The sequence below is a fragment of the Diceros bicornis genome, chromosome 7, assembly GCF_020826845.1.
Source record: "Diceros bicornis minor isolate mBicDic1 chromosome 7, mDicBic1.mat.cur, whole genome shotgun sequence".
NCBI lineage: Eukaryota > Metazoa > Chordata > Mammalia > Perissodactyla > Rhinocerotidae > Diceros > Diceros bicornis.
The window spans coordinates 71,571,777-71,597,983 of record NC_080746.1 but is presented as its reverse complement, the minus strand read 5'-3'; the positions used below and the strand labels follow the sequence as shown (position 1 = coordinate 71,597,983).

Below are 26,207 nucleotides of genomic sequence, written 5' to 3'. Positions count from 1 at the left end.
GAAGTGTGGGGGGCCGTGTGTGTGCACACATGTGCGTGTGTATCCTCAGTTTTTAAAGTCTTTCTCTCCTCCAGGTTATCCTACCTACAAAGAAAAAGTAAAGAAAAGGCCTGGGGGCCGCCCAGAAGTGATTTACAACTATGTCCAAAGACCCTTCATTCGAATGTCCTGGGAGAAGGAAGAAGGAAAGAGTCGGCATGTGGACTTTCAGTGTGTAAAGAGTAAATCTATCACCAACCTTGCAGCAGCTGCCGCAGACATTCCCCAGGACCAGCTGGTAGTCATGCACCCAACTCCGCAAGTAGATGAGCTGGATAGTCTCCCTATCCATCCTCCTTCTGGCAACAATGACCTCGATCCTGATGCACAGAATCCAATGCTGTGATGCTGATGTTCCTTGAAACCATAGCATGCTACTCTTCACAGTGACGTTGCACTCTCCTCATTCTGCACTGCAAAACCACTCTTTTCATTGTGAGATGCACATAACAATGTTTAGGATATTGCAGTGTAGGCTTTTTTAAAGACCAAAGGTAGCTGAATGGTTTTTTAAATGAGTATAATTCTAGCATCCATATAAATGTATTTGTTTACCAGTAGGTTTGTGAAATTGGTTCTTTGTATGGGGGACAGTCCTTTTTCACACATCTAGATCTTTTAAGAAGTCGTGGAAATTGGCAGCTGGGGTACTTTCAGTCTGGATTGATATTCGTCATGCTCCAGATAAAATGCAGAATATTATATAGTTGCACTTTATAAATGGTGGTTAAATGGAACTGTTCAAGCCATTTTTATAGTTGTGTGATGCACAATGTAACTTAAATAAGTGCTTCTTTCAAAGTATTCCTTCAGTAAAACGTGTATAGTTTGCTGCCCACGATGAGCAAAAAATGAGTATTTATCATTGGGTTTATTTGAATGACTAGAATGAGATTCAAAGCCCGTATCTTATCACTTATCTCTAGTGCCGTTTTCACCCTTTTAGAGTGAGTCACATGCAGGGAGTGTGAACATCAGAGGTGGCTTATTATCCAGTCTGCCTTACCCGTTATCTGTTCACAGATATTTATTTACTAATGATTTTTTTTCCTTAAGAGGTATGGGATAGGAAAATTAAGTGTTTGCTCTTCATTTACTAAATGATTGTAAACTCGAGTTTTTCATCAAAATAAAATTCCATTGTTTTAATGTTTCTGATCAACTTTATAACCACCTTGACCAGATTTTTAGTTTCATAATTAGCAGATTTCCTGTCTTGTTGTTGTCAGTATAACTAGAAACCAAATAGTAGCTCAAGGAACTCCAATTTGATATATGTGTGATGAGGTACTAGGTTCCCTACTAATTATAAAATATACTATAAATCCAAAACAATGATAGAGCTGAAAAGAGAACTTTTTCTAGTCCAACCTGCTATGAAGGGTGAAATTCCTTTACTTGGTCATATAGTAACCTTAAGTTTCAGAGCCAATTTCTGGCAGTAGTTCAGTGCTTTTTTCATTATAATATGTTGCTCTGCTTAGCATATTATTCATGCAAATGCTGTTTTTTTAATATTCTGTGGCCCAATTCAAAAAGGAATCAGAAGTATTTAGGTGCTTTGGGTCTGGGGTCACTTAATGTTAGAAGCCATACGACTGTGAGTAGTGGTAGAGAGGAGTTGTAGAAGAGAAGCCAATTTTTTACATCTAATCTTGAATTTCTGATTAATTTCAGAGGATTTGAAATTTGTGTTTAAGCAGTAACATCTTTGTTTTCACATAAATTAAAATTGCAACAGTTTAGAGATTCACTGTCTTAACAATACAGCTAAGCTGGTAACAAGGGGAAATTATGTAAGTCCCAGAATTGTTACGAAGGCCAGAAAGGCACTGTAAATATCATTGGCATGGATCGTCCTTAAACATCCACTATAGAAAATCGATGCTCCAGCCCTGTGGCATGTAGGATTTTTTTCCTAATTATTTGAAATGTGAACAGTATTTATAGAACAAGGGAAACATTTATTAAAAATATTTTAACTGTCTAATACATTATACTTTAACCCATATTTATAGTAAAGGATTCTTACAAGGAAGAATAAACGGCTTTATGATACAATTAGTATAAGAAATATCCACATGGGGGACTTCTTTGTAGTGTAAAAACACCATACATCTGAAATGACCATTTGCATATAAAAGCTACCAATGATGCTTCTGTGCACAATGATTAAAAAAGTCAACACAAACAGAATCCAAAATATACAATTAATGCAAGCTATCCACAGCTAGCCCAATAATCACTGATGAGGAAACACTGGAGCAGGCTTAGTTCCACTTTGTCTGAAGTTACACATAGTAAGATTGACTTGTATCAATGGCTCTGAGATGGCTTTTATGAAGACAGTACATAAAAGCTGTTCTCTCCTTATCCAGTAAGCTTCACAGACTGTAAAACTCCACCAGTAATGCACTTTGATACTGTAGCTGTTGCTAAAGCAACATGTAGTGTTTACAGCGGCCATGGCAAGTCGCTAAAGTCAACAGGGCCACCCAGCCCGGCATCTGCTTCCAAGAGGCTCATTATGACAGCCATTGCTGCTTCATCATTACTGGGACTACTTGAGCCTTGATCGTTGTCTATCATGTCTATGCCTATGTGAGGGTTCTCACCTGTTGGAAGAGATAAAGACTGGTCAGTGATAATACCAAAGCTTGTTTAACTGTAGTAAGCAATTCCTAAGTACACATTTTTTTTTTTTTTGGTGAGGAAGATTGTCCCTGAGCTAAGATCTGTGCCAGTCTTCCTCTATTTTGTATGTGGGACGCCACCACAGCATGGCTTGACAAGTGGTATGTAGATCTGTGTCCGGGATCCAAACCTGCAAATCGCAGACCACTGAAGCAGAGCGCGCAAACTTAACCACTATGCCACTGGGCCAGCCCCTAAGCACACTTTTAATAAAAAAGTTATACTTAACAGTAGAGTGAGAAGGGCAAGAGAGGCTGCTTTTGGGGCTGCATTGCATTATATATTTTTTTTAACTTTGGTGTTTTCAGAGGGAAGAACCAACTTTTTAGAAATAGAGTACTTAAAATTCAATAAAGATTAAAAGCATTTGAATTGACCTCATTTTAATGTTCTGATATAACCAGTTACAAGGAGGGAGTTAGAGAAGGAAAGACAAACAGGAAGGTAGAAATAGGAAAAAAAAAGAGATCTAGAAAGACAAGCAGAGCAAAAGCTGAGTGGGATAGGAGAAGCAAAGTCTTCATCGCTTAATGACTTTTAATACCTTCTGAAATGCTTATTGATCACCCTTCTAGGCTTTATCTCTGAACCTTCATCACCTCTCCCTCTGAAGAGATTATGTCCCACGTGGTGGGAGAAAACCTGTGTCTAGGCTGCTGTAGTCTCCTCTTTTTTTAATAATTTTATTTATTTATCATCTTTTTCCCCCCAAAGCCCCAGTAGATAGTTGTATGTCATAGCTGCACATCCTTCTAGTTGATGTATGTGGGACGCGGCCTCAGCATGGCCAGAGAGGCGGTGCGTCGGTGCACGCCCGGGATCTGAACCCAGGCCACCAGCAGCAGAGTGCGCGCACTTAACCGCTAAACCGCAGGGCCGGCCCCTGTAGTCTCCTCTTGAGTTCCAGGGACAAACTCTGACTCCCCGGCCCCCCCGAGCTCAACCATTAAACTCAACACTGAAGTAAACACATTTTAAACCTTTACTTTGTTCTTATCAAATTTATCTAAAACTAGCTTATTTTGACATTCAGTTCTTAAAACTGACTTTATGCCAGATGTTTTGCAAGCTCATTGCAATGGAAATAAATAATAATGCCACTTACCAAGAATAGAAGAACTATCAGAATATGGATAACCTGGGTTCTCCTGAGCCTGCCCTGGTAGTAGGCCGCTGGAAGGAATGTCTGGAGTCCCTCCATTTAAAATCTACAAAGAAAAGTGACGTTTTCACATCACCAACAGTTTCAATCAGCATAGGCAATGTCACCAAGAAAATGAAGCATGTTTAAAAGAGGAAGGTGGGGGAAAAAAGCTTCAAATGGCTTCAGTTTCCTACTGCATGATTATAAACAAGAAACTGTTAGGAATGGTCACAGTAAGAAAAAACCTCTCCCCAAAACTATTCTTTTCTCTGCATTTGCTTCTGCCCACACAGGCAATTTAAAGGCTGAATAAAATCCCTAGAGCATTCAATTGCCTTGGCTCATGCTGCTCACATGTTTCTTTAAGGCCAAGGACCAAACTTCAGTGAGCCCAGCTGGACAGTTCCCCTGTAAGGGAGTAAACCTTCTTAGAGCAACAGATATTGCTGATGAATAAGGAATGTTAACTGTGAAGAGACACAGCTCTGAGGAGCCACAAATGAACAACAAAACACTAGAAGTAAATCTTTTATCACCAGTTACACTGCCGACTTCAGTAACCAGTCGTTTAAGTTCTTAAGGTAGGCCACTGAGAAGTATTATTACCACTCCCCAATAGTAGAACTTTAATCCTGTCTCCCCGCAGCTTCCTTCCCCTGGGTGAGTCTCATTGTAGAAAAGCATCTTTGAGAAGTATTTGAATGCAGGTGAGGAAACAGTTTGGCAGCTGCTTGGATTTCAGGAGAGGCAGTGATCTCAGGCCTTGCCAGTAGGTGGTGTTATAGCTTTCTTTATCTCCACAGTTCAACTTTTTGGTCTAGGGGGCCCTTTAGACTCTTTAAAAATTGAGTACTCCAAAGAACTTTTGTTTATTAAGGCTCTATTTAGTATATTTGAAGTTGAAACTAATAAATTTTTAAAATATAATAAACTTATTACATGTTAACGTGAATAGCATTTTCATGAAAAATAACCATTTTCCAAAACAACAACAAAACATTAGTGAGACGTGTCACTGTTTTACATTTTTTGCAAATCGAACGTCTGGTTTAATAGAATTTAACCAGATTCTCATACTTCCTTCTCCATTCGTTCTGTTTAGATATGTTGTTTGATTGAAGTATATGAAGGAAATCTGGCCTCCCATAGTAGCTATGTAGTTGGAAAAGGGAGGTGTATTTTAATAGTCTTTTCAAATAATCATGGTATACTTCTTTGATATTACATCAGAACTCAACAAGTGGAAGTTTCTTAAAGATCAGTTGAAATGTGGAATCTGAAATCATATCAATGAAATTTTTGTAGTCTATTATGTTAAAATCCATTGGTATATCTTGGCACTTAGGATGGATCTTATACCTTTGCATGACTTTGAAATAGCTTAAATTGGTCATTTGGTTCACTGAGTTATGCAGATCTTCCAAATGTTGACACATTTCATTGTACAACATCAAAACATCATCATTGTTAATATTACCTATATCATCAGAAATATCTTTTAAGTTTTGGGAAGCTGTAGAGCTCAAAGTAGCAGATACAGGTTTTCCAAAAATTCTAATTTTTGCTTAAAAGCTAAAATTTAATCGTAGGCAACAAATATTGTCAGTTGTTTTCCTTGAAGTAGCAGGTTCACCTCATTCATTTTCAGGAAAATGTATGCTAAAAACCCAAGTCTGAATAACCATAGTTTGAAACAGTAAAAATGCTATTCTATGAAAAAAGTGGTTAGTTCAGCTTGTAACTTAAAAAGTGCTTTTCCTTGAATCAACCATCATACTTCAGTATGCAGCACAAGTGCTTTATGCATACACTAGTATTAAAAAGATTCACTCAAGGACTTTATAAAAGTAATTATTTTTACTGTTTCATTAAGGACATTCTTAAACTGGCTTTAGCATTTTTTATTTATTTTTTTATTGTGAGTATATGGCAGTGAAGAATACAGTGACTGCTACGACAGTTTGGTGCACTGCCCTGATTTTTGCAAAAGCACCAGCACTTTACCCAACATTGCTTTTGCAAGATCAGTCCATGTATCAACACAGTGAGAAAAATAACGTTTTAGCATTATTATGAAAATAGTTTTGACCTTGCAGACCCCTGAGAGGATCTTGGGGCACCCCCCAAAAGACTACAGATGACTTTTAGGGAACTGCTGCTTTATCCAAACCTGCCTTGGTGCCTCTGGATGTCCAGACGCTCCTGGAACCTATGAGGCTCACTTAGCCTCCCCTTTTTAGCTTGACCCTGACTGCAAGAACTGGCAAGCTAAATGGCTCATTTTTGGACCTGCCAAATTTGAAAGTGACTGGGAAGGGCTGGAAGCATGGGGCCACCTTTACTCCTGTGGCTTTGGTACACTATTTAATGCTCTTGTCATTATTAACTCCGTCTTGTTTAGGTTGCTCTTCTTATAAGTTCTGCTGCTGAGGCCTCGTAAGAGAACACATTTAGAATTTCTTCCCCCAGACCCATTTTTATAAGCCCAAAGAAAAGGAAAAATTTTGCATAAATGCCTCGAAAATACTTGGGACTTTGTGATGCCGAGTACACTTTTAGATCTCTGGCAGTTGTTGGCATGAAAAGAATCAGAAGTCCAGAGACCTGAATTTAGTTTGGGGCCATACTTATTAACAAATGCTGAGCTAATCATTTAACATTTGGGAGCCTGGATTTTGTCACCTGTATATAAAGTTGTGAGGATAAGATGAGACAACGTATATGAAAGTTCCCTGAGTAACAGTTAAGTACGATACTGGAGCGATAACCTTTCAAAACAGAGTCCCATCATGTGCTGTATAACGACGTTTTGATCAGTGACCACATATACAATGGTAGTCCTATAAGATTAGTACCTCATAGCCTAGGTGTGTAGTAGGCTATACCAGCTAGGTTTGGGTAAGTACACTCTATGATGTTTGCACAACGATGAAATCACCTAATGACACATTTCTTAGAACACATCCCTGTTGTTAAGCGACAGGTGACTGTAGTGGGATTTTTGGTAATACCAGGAAGTCATGTGCCTAAAAGTTGAATTGAGAACAGAGAAGGGGAAGCCACCCTAAGGAGATGGTGGATCCAATATGGAGGAAAGACCTAGGGGTGTAACAGGAGAACAGAGCTAAGAGCACAGCATGCAAGCCGCCGGAGTGGCAGGGGGATGTACCTAGCCCAGACTTCATCTATCCATGCTATTTTCTTTGTCATTACCAAAGGCCAGACACTTTCACATATATTATCTCATAATAGATCTTCATGTGCAAAGATGCTGGCTGTCCCAACCTATATTAGTCCCATTATAAAGAAAACTAGAGCGTAAACATTGTACAGGGTCACAGAGTTAGCACATGGCAAAGCCAGGCTTCAAACCCTGATCTCTCCTACTTTGACGATGCTCTTATCCACTAATTTATTGATTTTGAAACTTTTTGCGGGGAGCAAAACCTTTTTTCAAATAGAACCTTTTACAGACAATTCATATATAAAACAGAAAGAAAGCTGCCTGGTAGAAGCAGGAGTCCTGACCTTACCCTCTCTCCTCACCAACTGCCCCTGCCCTATCCCACCTGGCAGCACTACAGCTCCTGGTAACCTGAGCCTCTGAGGAGCCCAGTTTTGAAAACCCATGTCCTGCTTTTGAGAGTTTGTGCCCTAGGAGTCCCATCTATGTAAATTACTAATATTCTTTCTCTCTGTATGTTTTGGGAGATATGGGAAGGAAGACTCTTATGTCCAAAGATGCTGGCCCCTGGGTCATCCTAACCTATTACCATCAGGCACTATAAATGGATTTATGATTTACAATTAACATGGGCCTACGCTTGTAAATTCTTTGTCAAAGAAGAAAACAGATGAGTGGTTTCTAACCCCATTTATAGTGAGTCTTCTAGCCAGCTCTTTGTTAGGGCTGACAACTGATAAACTACTTGTACCCAATGCTGTCACATCACAGTAAACCCAGGCAGCAGATTCCCAAGTGTTCTGCAGCTGCAAAAGCATGGCTTGCCTTCCAAAGCACTGCTGGTGGTATTACTGTTTCTAGTGCCTACACTAGACACTAATGATATTTTCTCCTTTGAAAACTGGCAGAGAACTAGATAGTTTCTCTGTGAGGTAGTCACTAATCCTTCCCTCATGAGAGCTCTTCATTTGCTCCCTCAATGCAATAGACTGATAGCTCCCCATTCCTTAGAACAATCTCTTTCTGCCTTCCCCCACTTGGAGGAATTAATCCTCTAAGGATGTCAGCAAGCCTCCCTAGCTCTACTTGTGTGCTCTGTACCTAGCCTCACACAGATGCATTTACTTCAAGGAGGAAAAAGGGTCCAACTTGTTTCAGCAACCACAATTGTAATTATATATTACTGCCTCCAACATTTTAGAACTTGGGCAAGAAGCTCTCTACATTAAGAGGGGCCTTAGTCTGAGAGTCATCAGTCTTACCTTCTTGCCTCCTGGGGAAGAGGCATCAGGGGGAGGTGTACTTGTGATGTTCAATGGGCTGGAGCCACAGCTGGAAGGTGATGACCCTCTTATCCTGTCAGAGAAAAGAGGAGTTAGTTACATTGCCTTTCGTGTTTTCCAGTAGAGTGCATGTGTTTTGTTGAGGGGTGAGGGTGAGAAGAAGGATGATGATCTACAATAGGGACTGGCAAGCTCTTTCTGTAAAGGGTTATAGTAACTGTTTTAGGCTCTGTAGGCCATATGGTCTCTGTCACAACTACTCAACTTTGCCCTTGTAGCTTGAAAGCAGCCATAGACAATATGTAAATGAATTGGTATAGCGGTGCTCCAGTAAAACTTGACTAAAACAGGTGATAAGCTGGATTTATCCCACAGGCACCTGATCTAGAATGCAGACCCCTGGAGTCAAGCATCTCACTCACAAAGCCCTTGGATTAGGGTTTGATTTCAGGTTGGTGAATTTAAAGTAAGTGGCCAGTTTTATTTCTTCACAGAATCCAGATCTCGGAGGGAACTTTAAAAGTCCAACCTCCATCTTTGATACCATGAACTAGAATCCACAACAAATGATTTATCTTCCTCCCTACAAACACTGTTTAGCTAGTGATTACTCTTAGGAAATGGAGGGTGCTGCGGTAGCTCAGCCACACCTAGAAAGCAGCCTTGCAGTAGCAGTAGTCATCGTCTTCTAAGGCAACAGGTGATGAAAAATGGGTTCAGGCCCTTCTCAGCTAGCGAATTTCTCAGCATAATTTACAGGGGGAAAGACTTAGAACTGTAAATCCACGTAAACTTTGTTAGGCTAAAGGACCTCAGGAAAGGAAGCCATGGGCTGGCACTGAAGCTAGAGTTTAGGGAGAGTGTGGTGGCAGCTGTGTGACCACCAGGCTCTAGGCTCCTATGTGTATGACTGCAGTTTGTGGGTCACCCAGGGACCCCTCCTCCACTGCCTAGCAGTCTTTTGGCTCTTGGCCTGCACTGCCTAGTTCTGTAGATTTGTAAGTGAACAAGCTTTCTCTCTCCCCTGGATCATGAGCTCCTCCAAGGCAGGATACAGCTATATACCATGCACTCTTAGCACATCCAGATGGCTACTAGCTGCTTACTGAAAAACTGCTGAGTTTTTAAGTCCCACCTTTCCCTACCTATGTCTATGAAACCACTATGTTCCTAGGTTCCCCATCTTGGAATTGCCTTTTCATCATCACTTATTTCATCTTCAATATCTAGTCCTTAAATTATTGATTTCTCTTTTGGACAGTATCATCACTGTAGGATGGGCCTCATTCCTGGGTTATTAAGCATGCTCACCTTCATCTCTTCCTATTCCAGTTCAACTTCCACAATACTTATTAACATGCCACTTTGGACACCTGTTCAGCATCCTACAATGAATGGGGTCTTATAATTTTCTTCCAGCCTAAACGGCTCAGCATCATTTCTTAGGATTCTTAGCAATCTCCCATCACTCTGTGGCTCCTTCCTACAAAGAAGCTGTCCTGTTAGGTGGCTTGATTCTTGACCCTAAATATGCCACTCACATGCCCACTCCAGCGTGTGCCTGTCTTTTCTAGAAGGAGCACCCACCTTCATCACAACCCCCAGCCAAAACCAAGTTCAAATCCTTCCTCCCTTGCTTGCTTCAGTCTATGCACTCTCCCTTTTTTCTATTATCCTAAAGAAAATAGACTTCTCAAAGACTGTAAGATCCTTGAGGTCAAGGACTTTATACTGTTCTTGGATGGTCTCAAGCAAAGCACAGAGTATGTAGTGGCTGATAAGAATCTGATTATAATTACACACTACCCCCATAACTCTTCCAGAAGTAGACTCTTGCAGACACATCCATCATTCTTGTAGGGTTGGAACAGAACTGTGCTCCCACTGGGATAAGAGTCCCTTTGTGGCCAACTAGAACACTAGGCCAGCCTCCAATTCTCCTGAGAGAATCAATCCAGGGGCAGCAGGGAACAGTAGTAATTTTTTCCTTTTCCTATGATTATGTTCCATCAAGTTCTCATTCCTAAAGACCTGGTTAGCCTTCTTTCCATTCCCCAAATTCAAATGGACTTTTAATAACTGCTTTCCTCTCAATGACTGCTCTTAAAGACTTAGATTTAATTAACAATTTTTGAACACTCCCTATAAGTCAGTTTCTGTTCTAGGAACTTTCCTGAGTTCTCCCACAATCCTAAAGCAATCCCTGGGAAGCAGATATTGCCTCCCTTTTATGGCTTAAGTCAACAGAGACCAAGAAATTAAGTGAATCTCCTAAGCACAGCCAAGTAGAGGCGCAGGACTCAAACCCAGGTAAACTGCTTCCACTTCTCTTTCATATGGAAAACAAGTTCTGCCCGAGAGAGCTTCTATTACTAGCTGATATGCCTGGTCTCTAATACTAACCCTAGGCAGCTTTTAGACTGGAAGAAGCTAATGTTTTGCTAAGGCCCAGATCAGTCTGGCAGCTCACAGCTCCACTCCCGCAGCTCTGTAATGCTAGTTTGCATCCGTCCTCACTGGGAAGTTCCTTGAGTCAGACACAAAGTAATAAGAAAGTCAAGCCTCCCAAAGAGTTCCCTTTAGCTCTGGCCTGTTTGGGTTTAGCTTCTTTATTTAAGGCAGGATTTCTCAATCTCGGCACTATTGACGTTTTGGACTGGAAAATCTTTTGTTGGGGGCAGGGAGGCTGTCCTGTGTACTGGAGGATGTTTAGCAAGCAGCAGCCCTGGTCTCTGTCCACTGTATGTTGTAGCAGCAGCCTCCCACCCGGCTGTGACAACCAAAGTCTCCAGACATTACAAAACATCCCGAGTTGAGAACTACTAGTTTAAAGGAGCAACTGAAAGGTGGTACTTGCCTGTGGATTTCCATGATTTCCTCAGCAATCATTCGACCTATTTTTCCTGCCCCAGCCCTGGTTCCCCCTGGAATCCCCGGAACAGTGGGGTGAGTCCTCTTTGGGCCACCTACAACAAAGGAATTTGAGATTGGGAAAGGGGAAAGCTGAGGAAGAAACGCTATTATGTGTTCAAACCAGTTCATCTCATGATCCACTTGAAGTTCAACCTTAGGGTGGTGCCTTGAGGGACATCAGAGCCATAGTTTGTCAGGAAAAGGCATTCCAGCAGGAAAAGGCTCAAGTTTCCTTCCAGGATCAGATGCTAAATCTCTGATATGAAGCTCTAATTCCCCTCATGCACTCAACATACATTCACTGAATACCACTGTGCTGTGAGCCAGGGTCACAGAGAAAGCCAGCATCCCTGCCCTCAAGGAGCTCACAGTCTAACGAGGAGACAGACAAGATGAACAATGGCTGGAGTAAAGTGTGAGGTTTGACAGGTAAACAGAAGGCTCCCAACTCATCCTGGCCAGGTGCAGCTTCCTGGAAGAGTTTAACTCTGAGCTGAGTCTTGAGAGAGGAATATAGATTAGACTTGGCAGAGAGGTAAGGAGGGGAATGCATTCCAGGCACAACAACTAGTATATGTGAGAGGACTGAAGCAAAACAAAACTTGGGAGACTACTCCAAAAAAGCCATCATGAACGATGATGCAGGAGTGGTAGGTGAAACTGGAGGCAGGTACCACTCAGATCATGAAGGGCCTGGGATGCCACACTAACAGATTTGGACAATATTCACAAGGGGATGAGGAGTACCAAAGGATTTTACACAGAAAAGGCACTGACTTAGATTTGGGTTAAAAAAGTCCACTGCATGGACAATGAACTATGGTGGAGGATGGGGGCAGGGAGGGGGGAGAGAAAGACTAGGGTTAGGAAGTGATCTGCAGTAATCCAGGCTATAGATGAGGAGGGTGAAGTAGCAACAGTGGTGATAGAGAGGGTTAAGAGATAGAAGTGACAGGATTTCGTGTTTAGATAGAATGGGAGAGATGTAGGAGTCAAGGCTTTTGGCTAAGCAACCAGACGAGGGAGTGCAGAGAATCAGTTTGGATATGCTGAATTTCAGGTGCCTTTGGGACTCCAGGTGGCTCTGTCCAAGAGGCAGTTGGAGAGAAAGATCTGGAGCTCAGGAGACAGACCGATGGAGGAGTCATCGATGGAGAGAGGTGGGGACTGAAGCCATGCAAGCAGAGGCAGTCCCGAGGAAGGATGAGCTGAGTGCAGAGAGCAGGGGCCAAGGCTGAGCCCTGGGAGGGAGCCCCGCTGGGTACGGCACACACCCCACTGCTGACAGACACCCTCCTCCCACCACAGGAGCCAGTGACGGTCACCAAAGAGCACTGGGCAACATCACAGCCACTGGGCAACACAGAGGAAGGAAGGCACAAGAGGAGCAAGGAGTTTGCTATTTCAAGGGCTTCCAGGGTCCAGGTAGCCTCAGGAAAGGCAAAAACGAGTTCCCGGTATTCCAGGCTCAACAGTGCAAGTGAGATGACAGCGTCCTTAGTGCTTATCTCCTTGAGGCCTCCCTGTTCCACAGAATATGGTGGCTGGGGATCCCAAATACTTGTGGGGATGGTATGTTGGCCACAAGCAGCTTCTCACGGGCAAGCCCCAATGCCCCGGCGGTACATAGTTACCTTCTCCAGAGGGCAGCATGCTGTCCATGCTGTGGGGGGACGCTGTGAGCTGTGGGAAGGTTGGGTCCCCGCCTTCCAGGACGTTGGCTCTGTGAACATCCCAGCAATAAGGAAACGTGAGTCAGGCCTGCTCAGAACTGTGCACCTTTCACCTTGGCCAAGGTGTCCGGTGTCCACTCTGGACCTGGACAGGCCAGAAAATGAAGTGTCTGAGTGGCTCAACAGGCCTCCTTGCTGTTTGATAACACGGTGGAGAACATCCCGGCCTTTGGCCTCACTGCCTGCCAGGGCCTTCCTAGTTCATGTGGGACACAGTCCAGCAGAGGTGGTGACTGCAGCAGCCCACTGCTACTGCTAGAAGGCCTCCTCTCCTGCCAGCCTCTGGTGCACCCAGCCCCGGCCCCTCGCTCAGCTCTAACCCAGGTAGGGTTTGGACACCATGGGGAAGGAGGTGTGGGGAGCAGTCCTGGCCAGAGAGGAGGTCCTTCCTTTCCGTGCTCACCTAGCAGGTGGCAGCCTTTGAGGCGGCATTCTAGCTGCCAGTGCTTGGGCCACCAGCCTGGTGGGCATGGATACCCACCCATACTCAGCCAAGGCCAGTATGAGCTGGTGCCCATGGCAGCCTTTCATGGATTGTGAACCCTTCCCTCCACAGCAGTACCAGTGGATGCCCAGTGTGCAGGGCCTGCAGAAATCAAAGGTTGACTGCTTTATCAGGAAGGAAAGCTTGCTGTTTCCTGGAGGAATTCCACAAGCCAGCGGCCTGCATGGTATGAGTGTTGAAACTTGTCCTTTGTTAACAACCCTTTTGGCTTCTGCCAATCCTTAGGCTTCACAGGATATTAGCAAGGTGGTATTAAAGGATGTGATACTGGCTGTTGCCTGTGCCCCGTTTTCCCAGGTAAGGAGCCCAAGGCATTTCTCTTTGAAGCAAGGGAGCTTCTGATATAGGAAAAACACTTACAAAACAACAGTGTTGGTTGACACAATGTATTCTACTTCCTTGGTCCAAGGGTTCATGAAACTGAACCATCGACTCCGTAGTGTGATGAAAGAACCATCCTTGATTTTAAACTTATAGCAATTAGTTGTAATCTTTTCTCTCGTCTGTAAAACTGAAAATGCAAACAAACCATGAACATTGTTGTTTCCTCAGACCAGTGTATTAAACTAAACAAATCCTAAGTGTGCTCGGGCTCTGATGCCATCATTCTTTAATCAGCCAGGAGCTGGCACTTCAGAGAACAGATTGTCTCTGAGGGTCTGATTCAGAGCCTTTCAATGCATTTGTGAATCTGTCACTATTTTCCAGAGTGTATGAAATGAAGGCACCAGGGAATAACTGCATCACAGACATCTAACTGGAATCAGCTCTGAAGTGAACACCAATAAATGAGAGGCACTGTCCGAAGGGCCCATGTCTTTTCCCATCACAAAGCCCGGGGGCAGTACAGCATTTTTAGGACATCTGAATCCAGAGAGGTCACTCACCTACTCAAACCTCATTCTTTCATGTAATAAATGTAATGAGCACCTTTCATGTGCTAGGCACTGGAGATAGAAGAGGAGACAGGATATGACCCCTGCCCTTAGGAGAGGAATGAGAGGCAGCTATGCAGGGGAGGTGATCAGAGCCCTGAGGGATGAATACAAGTCTGCCAAAAGGAGGGAGGGAAGAACCCAGTAGTGCCTGAGGAGTGGCAGGGCCTGGGGGGCAGGGAACAGTGAGATGTCAGTGTGGCTGCAGCACAGAGCCTCTACAGGCAGGGAGGGGGGATGAGGCTGAGGAGGTGGGTCAGGGCCAGGAGGTGGAGGGTCTTGAATGCCTGTCAACGCATTTGGGCTTGAGTATAAAGGAAGGAGGTTTTAAGCAGGGATGTGACATTATCAGGCTCGATCCACTGGAAAATAAATGGGGTAACTATGGAAGATGAAAGATGGACTGGGGGCAGAAGGGAGCAGGGAGGATCTATTACAATTATCAAGTGGGCACAAGGGCCTGAACCAGGCTCGTGGAAGGGGAGGTGGCAATAAGGGGCCTCTTGGATCTGGTGGATGATGAAGTAAAGCAAGATGTCAGTGCCGGCTTCTCTCAAGAGGCTACATATGTGTCTGTGCTATTAGTCACGAGGAAAATATATGAGGCAGTGCAGGATTTTATGGAAAAGAGAATTAGATCCATTTCAGCCATACTAAATCTTTACAGTGTCCAGGTAAATCCTCTGAACAAGAGATGCCTTCCAGAAATTGTCCTGGCGTGCGTACAGAAAACTCTAGGCCGTCAGGGATGGGTTACCTGTAAGGGGGTAAATAGGGCCTGGGAGCATCAGCTTCCTCTCTTCATAGCTGTTCTGGCCTCAAGGCTCTTGGGCTGGCTGACTCCAACCTCACTGAGGGCAGATTTCTCTAGAAGGTTATGTGGACTAGTCTAGAAGCAGAGGGACACCTTAAACTTAAGACTTTTTGTACAGCCCCGCTTACCTTGCCTGTGACATTCTGCGAGATGTCCTATGTCATCTTGGTGAAAATATTCATAACATGATGTGCCTAGAAGTTCTTGTGGTAAATACGCCAAAATAGCTGTTGCCCTAGAGGGGAATTTTTTTAAAAAGAAAAAGCCATTCAGACAATTAATAACATCTCTGCAATGGATGAACCCTACTACAGCCAGTGAGAACAAGGTCAAAGCTGGGTGGGTTTTCAGGGAGCTTATTATGTGGATATAATTTTTTTCACACAACTGAATTACATCAAAGCTATAAAAATGGAGGGAGAGAAAGCAAAGAAGCCTTTCAACGGGGCTGTTATCACAAGAAATCAAATTTTAGGAGGTTTAAAAATGGTATCTATATTAGTTAGATAAAAATGTGGCAGAAATCTAAACCCAGTGCAAAACTTCTCTGTTTCAATGTCTACTTTTTATCAGCATAACAAAACACCAGAAGCTTCAGCAGCGGGGACCACATGGACCTTAAAAAGTAGCTCTCTCATTTTTCAGCACTTAGTGACTATTTCTAGTAGCCAGAAAAATTATTAGCCTGTGAATATTCTTAATGAAGCAGCAGAGAGCAGTGGAAAACTTGGGACCTCTGAGTTCTTAGCCCATGTCTACCACCAATTAGTTGTGAATCCTGGAGGAGGCCAGACTTCTGTCTGGGCCCCGGTTCCTCATCCATAAAAAATGAGATGGGACTAAATCAGTGTTGTCCAGCAGAACTTTCTGCAATGATGGAACTGTTCTATATCTGTGCCATTAGCTCCTTGTGGCTACTGAGTACTTGAAATGTGGCTACTGAGCCTGAGGAATTGAAAATTTAATTTAATTTTAATTGATTAAATTAAAACTTGAATAGCCATATGAGATTAACATAGCCAATGACTACTACATTGGACAGCTCAGGACTAGATAATCTTTTCCAAGTCCTACATTCCAGGATTCAAATCACAGTAATGGTCCTGGAACATTCCATACATTCGGATAGCATGCTATGCCTACTATTTCTCTTTCAGCCATGCACATCAAACCACCTCACTTAACTGTCCCTATATGCCAAAGAATGACACAGAGCAGAATCTCTGTATTTATGATATTCTTATGGGTCTCATTTTTTAGCAGAGATCCTCATCATTTCCTTCTCTCTCTTTAGCCTTAAGAAAGCCTGCTGATGGCCCAGTCTTCTCTGCTTTACTCAAGGTTAAAAAATCCTCTACCGTTATTGTTCAAAGGCAACATGCAGGCTCTTACCTCTGGTCTACAAAAACAAATTTCCCATCTATTGCATGCCGAGAAACATATTCCATAGATTTCACCCTGATTTCCCCGTTCACCGGTTGTGGAACCACATGAGAATGCAGTCGTCCAATTGCAACAAGGCAGCTGAGATTACACCCCTCATTGTCTGGTTCGTTGTCTTCGTCCAGCCCCATCTTTGTGGGTGGCCAGCTTTTCAAATAGCCTGTGCTGTGGATTGTGCAGAAGCTTTTTCGATCTGCTAGAAAGCAAAGGCCATGGTTAGTGTCAGTGCGGCTTTGGGGCATGAAGGCATAGGCAGCCTATGATGGGTTGGGATGTAGGTAGAGAGTCAAAATATAAAAAAGAAAGCTTTACTTTCCAGAAGTGAGCATCTAGTGAGAGAGGAAGACATAAAAATAGATCATTATTATCTAGTGTCATATGTGCTTAGTAGAGCCAGTTATACCAAAGGCATTATATAACCAAGGAATGTGTATTTAAATCTACCTGGGGAAAGGAAGGCTGCCCAGAAAAACAATGTAGGAGGTCGATCAAGAAGGATGAGCACTGGCTAAGGGATTAGAATGTGCAAAGGCACAGAGGCATATCCTGTACAAGAAATAGCAGAGAGCTCTGTCGGATTGAAGTAGAAAGGGAGGTGCTGGAGATAGAATTGGAAAGGCAGGTTGGGGGCGGATTACAGGGGCCTTGGATTATGTGCTAACAAATGCGATAGTCTTTTCCAGATAAGAAATGGAGAGCTTCCAAAGGTATTTAAGTGGGGAAACAGCAAAATCAAATCGTGATTTGGATGCTTTAGGAGCAGAGTGATGGGTGAACTGGAAGAAAGTGAAAACCAGAAGGAGGACAATAATACAGCAGAGATGACGAGGACTGTACTCTGGCAGTGCACTGAGGATGAGGAAGAGGCAGGGAAGGATGCAGGAGAGATTTCTGAGCTAGAACTGTTGGGATTTGGTATGAATATCAAAATATTTGGTATGGAAGAAAGAAAATGAAGATGACTCCAGCTTTTTTGGATTGAGTGGTTGCTGGTACAGTTCACTGACTCAGGGGAGAGAATGTAGAGTATGTTCTAGAGGAGAGGGAGAAAAGATTTCACTTTGGGACACATTAAGTGTGAAGCACCTGTGAATTTCAATAATAAACAAATCCTATGGAGTGTTTACCAAGCATCAGGTCTGTGCTACTTACTGGGAAACAGTGGAAAACAAATCAGACATGGCTTTGTGGAGTTTACAGTCTAATGGGGGAGACAGACTTTAAACAAAGAACCACACAAATAACTACATAACTGCAACTGTAAGAATGTGCTAGAAAGAAAACCTGCAGGGTGCTATAAAACAGCATAAGGCAGGCTGAGGGAGTGAGTGACAGACATTGATGCCCAATGCTAAAGGATGAGCTGGAGTGAGCCAGGTGAAGGGAGCTGGTGGGGAGGGGGCAGTTCCAGTACAGAGGCCTTGGATGGAAAGGAAGTAGGCATGGCTCAAACATACAGAGTAGTGGCGGGGTGGGGGCTGCATGGTCATGTTAAGGAATTTGAACTTTTCTTCAAGAGCAGTGGGAAACATTGAAGGGTTTTAAACAGGGGACTGATACAAAGACTTGCTTTTAAAAAGATCATTCTGGCTGCTATGTGGAAGGATTGAAAGTGTGAGGAACCTATTTCACCAGTGGGAGCTGAGGGCAGACTGGATCTAGTCATAGTGGTACGCATGAAGATAGATAAACATATTTCAGATAACTTCTGCAGAAGGAATTCATTGTGGCAGGACTTCATAACTGACTGGATCAGGGTGGGGGGGGGTGAAATGGGGTGAGGGTGCCTCCCAGGCTTCCAGTATGCACAACTAGATGGATGGTGGTGCCATTTACTTCAAGGAGAAGTTCAGGTGGTTACTTTTATATATATCATGTTTGAGATGCTCTTGAGATATCTAAGCAGGTAGATATAATAAGCAGTTAATTTATGGATCTGGAGTTCAAAAGAGAAGTCTGGGCTGGAAATATAAACTTGGAAGTTATTGGCATATAAATGGCATTGAAAGCTAAGGGAGTAGATGACATTACCTATGGATCAAGTATAGATGGAGAAGAGCAGAAGGCCCAGGACAGAAGAGGCGGAGCCAACAAAGGAACCAGGAAGAGAGCCTGGAGTGACAGAGGACGGGGGAGATGAGAAGAATGTGGTTTCATGGAATCCTAGGGAAGAGAATACTTCAAGATGGAAGAATAATGAAAAGCGTCCATTGCGTTTAGCAACATGAGGGTCATTGGTGAATTTAGCGAGAGTAATTTTGGTGGATCAGTGGGGTGCTCGGGAGGCAGTTAGGACTGTGGCTGAGAGTATTCTTTCTCAACCACATTAAAACAAACAGAATTTAAACAGGGGAAGCCTTCCCATGAATCCGTCATCATGACAACACATCAGAGTTTTCCAACTCTCCCCTGCTCCCTAGGCGGGGAGATAGTGGGGTCCTGGCTGCAGTCCTGGGGCCTGCCGCTCTGACCAGCTCGGAACCACTGAATCAACACTCTGCTGCGAGCTCCGGTGTAGACAGCAAGCCTCACCTGTACTAGGACTTGAAAGAACTGGTAAATGGTTACCTTTTTTCTTTGAGCAGGTGGAGGGGAAATCCTTGTCTTCAACCTTTACTGAAGGCCTGTTACACTTCATCCTACAGAAGAAAGAACGTCGTGCTCCAGAACATAATCGAGATGGCCCAGGGGTTATATCTGTTTTAACTGGAAGTCCAGCTGCAAATCAATACACAAAATGTGATAAACTGAGGGTAGTGTTGTCTGTCAGGAGGGGGAGTGTGACCTTGGAAAAAGCCTTTTCTTTCCTGCCTTGCTGTTTTATAACAACGACATGAGAATAACATTTCTCCTCAGTTTAGGCCTTAAAAGATGCAGTACGGATAGGTGTGTTGTCAATCTGGAAATGTGTATGGATCATGTAGAATGCAGCTACTGGACGAATGGACTAGGTGCTCTGGGGATAAAAAGAAATATAGCACGGGGTTCCTGTCCAGCAGGAGCTCAGAGCTGAGAAGGGGAAATGGAAGTTCACCATGAAAAGATAAATAACACAAGGTGATGTATGATTAGTCCCAAAAAAATGCCAGAGACAACCTGTGCTTCCCAGAGGAGGAAGAACTTGGGCTGGGATTTGAAGGATGGGCAAGATTTGGATACTGGAATGGAAAAGAGGAAGAAGGGACTGCCTTATGTTCTCAAAGTTGGCCGTATGCCAGAATCCCCTGGCTGATTTATCAACATACAGATTCCTGGACCCCATTCTAGATCTGTGTTGTCCCACGAGGTAGCCACTAGACATGGAGCGACTGAGTGGAGATGTGCTGTAAGTGTGAATACACACACGATTTCAAAGACGTAGTACAAAAAAAACCCTCTCATTTTGGATTTATGATGTTAAATATAGTATTTAAATTAACTTTACAGTGATTTTTACTTTTTTAAAGTGGCTACCAGAAAATGTCAAGTCATGTATGTGGCTCATATTTGTGGTTTGCCTTCTATTTCCATCGGACTGTGCCGTTCTAGAGCAACTGCCTGAGAGCCTCTGGAGGAGGAGCATGACTGTGACCTGACAGGAAGCGCAGCCAGTTGTCAGTGCAGAAGCTGCAGCTCCAGATCACATCCAGGGGGAACAAGTGCCCCCTGCCCATCACGGGAGCAACCGTCAGAGGCGTGGCCGCTGCCCAGGGCTCCTCCTGGGTCCCCCCCTGCAACCTACCTCCCACATTGCCACCTCTGTGATCCTCCCCAGAATGCCAACCCAAGCCTGCCCCACCCAGCTCAGAGCCTTCACCGCATCCCCACGGACAGAAAGGTCTTCGTGGTCCAGCCCTCCCATGCCCTGGCACGTTTTGCACCAGCAGCACCAAGCAGGCCACATGGCACCACACCTCTGCACCCATCCACCAATCGTTTCCTCTGCTCTCTTCCTCCCCTCATCACCTGGCAAACATTAATTCATCATCTTTTCAAACCCACCTCAGTTGTCATCTATTTGGTGATGCCTGTCCCCACGCCCACATGGGAATTAATCATCCCTTCTCTATGCCTGGTACTATTTCCATGGCTGCACCTATGCTGCAGGCTGCTGTCTGTCCTTTGTCTCCCTGATTATATGGTAGGAGCCTTAAAGGCAAGGACCAAACATCATCCATCTTTTTCTCAAGTCACTAAAAAATTGCCAGGGCCAGGCTATAAAGGGCAACAGGTACCAGGGACTGCACTGTACTTTTAGGAAGAGGAGGAGTGCCTTAATGAAAAGGACGTTTTAAAGCAGATTCCTCCGTGTATTTCCCTCCAGAGATTAAAATGGAGAGCCTGGAAGTGGGAAACTAGTTAGGCCATGACTGCACTGGGCCAAGGCCTATACCAACACTGATGTTGTGCTTACTATATGCTGGGAACTGTCTCATGTGCTTTATGTAGTTTAACATATTTAATCCTCACAACAACCCAATGAAATGGGTACTATTTTGCAGATAAGGAAGCTGAGGCACAGAGAGGTTAAGTAACTGGCTCAAGGTCACACAGCTAATAAATGATGGAGCCAACATGTGAGCCTGGCAATCTGACTCCAGAGTCCACACTCTTAACTGCTGAGTGCACAGCCTCCTACGGGACTCAAGAAGAAGAGAGCTACTGGGGCCTCCCACAGGAGGAAGGGAGGGGACGCAGGAGCAGGAAGCTGGGGGGAGAATGTGAACAGGGGTTCCAATGCTGCAAGAAGGAAGCCAGGAGGGGGAGCCAATCTAAGGAGGAACCACTTTGCTCAAAGAAACATATTTATACTTGAAGTTTTCTTACTTTCACGAGGCTGCACGTGTGCCACTCAGATAAACAGAGGTGATTTTTTCAGGGGGAGCAAACCTAACTGGTGTGCGCCCTTTAAACCAGGGAGCGTATGGCTGGGACTATCTAGATTCGGAAAAAAAATGACTAAAGATCAGAAAGAATCAAGTCAAAGTAGCTGTTTTTCCTCTCAAGGAATTTAGCATTGAGTTTTTTCTTCTTTATGTAAAACAGAACAAAAACAAACACAAAGGAATGTAAATAATTCTATTTAGCCAAAGACAGCCCCTGTGACCCAGACAAAGGGCAGAGAGGCAGGAACCCAGAGGCCGAGCCCGCCGCACACACTCTGCTCTCTCTGCCCGGCGCCCGGCGGTCTGAGCGGTTGCTGGGAAGCAGCGGCAGCCCTCTCCCCTACTCACTTTTTGCATCTATGAGCCGCTCCCGGGGCGCCGTGTCGGAGGAGGAGAGTTGCTCCTTGACTTTGGCGATATCTTTAGGATGCAGGTAGTCAAACAAACTCTGACCAATCAGATCATTCTGTGGGGATGAAACGTTAAAAATGACAAGTCAACAGCAGCTGGAATATAAATTATCCAACAAGTGCTTTGTCTTTATTTTGTATTTTTAAGCATGAGAATTTCAAATATTTCATATGTGAACATGTACACATGTCCAGTCACTTTGCCTAGAAACAGACACGATGAATGAGGCATCAGGAGTCTGGTTTTGGTCACACATGAGGGAAAAAGGGCTCAATGATATAAACAGTTCATGCTCCTCTAAGGCAAGAATCTTTCAGCTGTGTGTATTCCTTTTTATATACTTCTGATGCCCACAAATTCCCTTCTAAGACCTCAGCAGAAGGACTGTAGCGTGTGGGCTCTGACTTGAGCTCCACTGAGCCTCTCTCCTCTTAAGCAAGTTGGGTGACACCGTATGCCTCAAGAGCCTAATCTGTTAGCAGAGATCATAGAAACTTCCTCCGTAACTTTGCTCTGAGACTAAAAAGAGCAAAACGCTTTGGAAACATTGAGTTTACATCAATTCTAATTCATATAAATGTTATTTTGATTCTTCAATTCTTCTGCCTTACCAGGGTTCCGTGCAAACACCAGCATGTTTAATAAGGAAATGAATGAATGAATGAGTGAATAAAAACTCTAGGGATGTAACAGGTGAAAAGCTCTGCTCTGGAAGCTTTCATAAATGTTTAGATTATTTAGGAAGCTGAGGTTCAACAGGGCTAATAAGTGACACATTGTTGCAAACACAGTATATGGGTGGATTCCCAATTATCTTATTCCCTGGTATTGTATTATCAGCTTACCTTTCTTCCTGTCGATAGCCCCTCGCCCTCCACCCCCACCCTACAGTTGTGGGGTAGTTATTTCGCAGCAATAAGAAAGTCATAAAGCTGCTGATGAGATCAGACTCAGACCTTCCAATGGGGGAAACATGGAACACATTATGGTATTTTTCTAAGTTTAAATTCATTTCTCTATTAAGAAGTAAAGAATTTTCTGGAAGAATTAGGTGGACAATATAAGCACTTCACATGTGACTTGAATACTACAATTATTCTGAAAAGTGGGGGGACCTTGCTGGCTGCTGAGGCTGCCCAGCACTAACAGGAGCGTGAGCAATACCTGGCTGTAGTTGAGGATCTTGAAGACGGACTCTGAGACAAAGAGTATCTTGCCTCGGTCACATCCCACGACAAACAAAAATCCATCTGCTGCCTAATCAGGAGAAATGGATAGTTACTTTATCACACATTGAGAAACAGGATTTGTAATCACTCTGATAGCAAATAAGGATTTGTCTTCTGAGTATCCAAAGCACTATGAAGGGCACTCATTGACAGTTTCACAGGTATCCTGAGAACAGATGCTTCAAACAAATGCCTTATGAGAACAATAAGATTCTCTCTAAGGCAGATATATACACATATATCATTTAATGGTTACAGGGGAAAGTCCAGTTAAATTAAATTTTATTTCAAAGCAGAATTCAGCTTAAGAATTTTCCTTTGATTGTATGAAGGTCCACAGAAGTCTTATTTTATTGCTCTGACTATAACAACTCTATGTACAATCAGAGAATCTGAGATTGGAAGGAATCTTTAAGATCAGAATCCCCTCTCCAATATCTTGGCCGCTGTCTGTCCTCAACTTGAACATCTCCATTTATGGGGAGCTCTCTCTAGAAGTGTGGTTCTCAGCATTTGCAGCGGTGGTGTTTTGTTTTGGTTTGGTATTTTTATGCTGATGGTCTGGAGTGGGGCTGGATCACTTGCTTTAACCCCCACTCCATCCCCATTCCCGCCCCAAAGTGATTCTAATGTACATGCATTGAGAACTACTGCTCTCAAGTATTATCCCTTGACCCAGTGCTGGGCTGTTTGTATCCTAAGTGAGACAAGAAAGCAAAGCAAAAATTTCCCCTTAGATTCTTTGTACCTCTTCTTCACCTTAAATATAAGTAAAAATCTAAAGTGCCAAGAAAGACAGGTATAGAGACAGGACAATATTTGTCAGATAGACTGAAGCAGATAAATACCAAAGCTATAGTATCTGAGAGCCTAGAATATTTTGTCTATGCGTGCACAAATCCTATCCCCAACTTTCCAGATGGACAACTACTCGCCTCCTGCTGGGGTCTCCCCAGGATGGGGAGGGTGCTCCCCACTCTATCACGCACTTGCTCTCACACTCAGCTCCCACGCTTCTAATACACAGTGGGTCAATATCTTGCTTTATTCACTAGTGCTCAGTCTGTTCTTTGGAAAAATATAGAGAAACTCCACTCCCTTTTCCAAAAAGGGCCTTTGGGATATAGTTTAATTTAAAAAACTAGGAAATGAATTCATGTGCCAGAAGGTAAACGAATGGTGCAGGCACTTGTGCTGCAATAAAAGGAGTCAGTAAGAGGGGAAGAGAATCACTACTGCTGGGAGAGAACCTGGCAGGCCACCCAGCCAGAAGAGAGCCAGGAACGCTCCCTTCCTAAGTGAGGCCTCTACACGGGCCCAGGGGCAAGGGATGACAAGCAACTCTCCAAGCACCATCTGCTGGAAGCCTCATTCTGTCAAAAAATAGGGTATTAATAACTTCCTCATTTGCCTTGCAGACAATCTTATATGTAACAAGAGAAGCGTTTTGAGGATTTTCATTGATGAAGGGATGTGGCATGAAAGGTGCCTGGGAAGAAGGGGACTGTGACATCCTGGAGGAAATGCTGGGCAGAGTGACGCCTGAACCGACAACATGAGCCAAGTGGATTTCAACACATCCAGGGGAGAGACAGGAGGTTCCAAAGGCCAGTGAATAGTCAGTGTAGGGAAGGGTCCGCTTCCTTGGGCAGACAAACACCACTCAGTGAAGGAGCCGCAGCCGAGGGGACGGCTGAAGAGCAGAGGTGTGAGAACACCACCAGGCCACAGGAAAATCAGAGGCAGCCTCGCTCTCAGGGAGGACGCTGTTAGTTAATAAGTGACACCAGGCCCTGGTAGGGTCTGCCTAGTGTTCAAAACATGGGCAAGTAGAGTATCTAGACATTATAAACGGATCAGGTTGACTGCTCCCTGACACACCATTTATTAAAGATATTTTGAAAGCGCTTCGTAAAAAAAGCAATTAGTCAGATTTACACAGGTAAGGGACAGTAGAAGTCCGGTCCCTGCTACTAAACTGGTCAAACACCGTCCAAGTGGACTGTGCCTTCTGTTGAAGCAAATTCCCAGGGAATGGGCACCTGGGAGTGGCCAGGGATTGGAGAGTAGTTCACAGCCACTGCCATGGGCCAGAGGAGAAACAAAAGTTTCATCAGGGAAGACAGATCACCATCAGTGTTTTATGAAACAGAAGAGCAGAAAAGGCAAGCACAAGATGAAGTATTTAGCTTGAATAGCATTGAAATCCTTGTTCTATACCCTGATAAGCGTGGCATCGGAGAGGAAATTATTTAGAAAAGTAGCAACAAAAAAATTATTAAGCAATTGTCATTACAAAAGGAGCTTGTTTTATTTATATATATATATATATATATATATTTTTTTTTTTTTCCTTGAAAACATCAAATTACCGGTATGGTAATCAAGACCAGCTACGTAATTTGTAGGGCTCAGTACAAAATGTAAATGCAAGGACCCTTGTTCAAAAATTATGATTTTCAAGATGGCAACAGCAGAGCATTAAACCAAGCGCCAGGCCCTGTGTGACTGCATAGGTTGCACGCCCATGAAGCCAGCCTGGTGGTTTCTCTAGAGATGCTACAGACGTAGTTTACATCTTAACTTCAGCAAGTTCTCCCTGAGAACAAGAACATGTGTATGAAAAAGGATGGAGAGGTGAGGGCAGAGCTGGCTCTGAATATCTGTGCCCTGAGAGTGGAACCAAGGGACCATCACTAACTTGCTGGGAAGGCTTGGGCCCACCCTAACGTGTGTACACTGATTGGATGTTGCTAGAACAGTGCCATGCGTATACAGTAAGTACTCAAGAAATGTTTGTTGAATTAGTGAATGAATGAAAATGAAAGACACAGAAGGCATGCCTATCAGATCTACAAGTCACATGAGGCCTCAAAGGATCGCTAATGACAAGCTGGAATGTGGGACCATTCAATCAATAGATTTTGATGGAGATAAAAGAGAAGTTCAAACAAACAAATCGCACCCATACAAGATGGAAATAACCTGCCCTAACCTACAATAATTCATGTACAA

The 26,207-nt window shown here is 43.7% G+C and overlaps 2 protein-coding genes across 13 annotated transcripts in view; one reads left to right on the top strand and one right to left on the bottom strand.

Annotated features, from left to right (window-relative positions):
• The window catches only part of BTBD10 (BTB domain containing 10), a 65,588-nt gene extending 64,400 nt beyond the window's left edge, over positions 1–1,188 (top strand). For all 4 annotated transcript variants that reach the window (XM_058546020.1, XM_058546018.1, XM_058546019.1 and 1 more), the window contains one exon: positions 75–1,188. In XM_058546020.1, coding sequence (XP_058402003.1) covers positions 75–385 — 311 coding nt within the window. In that variant the 3' untranslated portion in view covers positions 386–1,188. The remainder of the gene's footprint in view (positions 1–74) is intronic.
• Positions 1,189–1,982: 794 nt separating this feature from the next.
• Positions 1,983–26,207, bottom strand: part of BMAL1 (basic helix-loop-helix ARNT like 1) — a 104,426-nt gene continuing 80,201 nt past the window's right edge. For 5 of the 9 annotated variants that reach the window (XM_058546008.1, XM_058546011.1, XM_058546009.1 and 2 more), the window contains 11 exons: positions 23,128–23,220; positions 21,901–22,018; positions 19,256–19,405; positions 16,637–16,883; positions 15,373–15,479; positions 13,856–14,006; positions 12,892–12,980; positions 11,202–11,310; positions 8,324–8,417; positions 3,839–3,941; positions 1,983–2,654 (listed from right to left, as the gene is read on the bottom strand). In XM_058546008.1, the coding sequence (XP_058401991.1) occupies positions 2,494–2,654; positions 3,839–3,941; positions 8,324–8,417; positions 11,202–11,310; positions 12,892–12,980; positions 13,856–14,006; positions 15,373–15,479; positions 16,637–16,883; positions 19,256–19,405; positions 21,901–22,018; positions 23,128–23,220 (1,422 nt within the window). In that variant the 3' untranslated portion in view covers positions 1,983–2,493. Of the gene's footprint in view, positions 2,655–3,838; positions 3,942–8,323; positions 8,418–11,201; positions 11,311–12,891; positions 12,981–13,855; positions 14,007–15,372; positions 15,480–16,636; positions 16,884–19,255; positions 19,406–21,900; positions 22,019–23,127; positions 23,221–26,207 lie in introns of those variants that run through there. The other 4 variants (XM_058546010.1, XM_058546012.1, XM_058546016.1 and 1 more) reach the window with 2 other exon arrangements.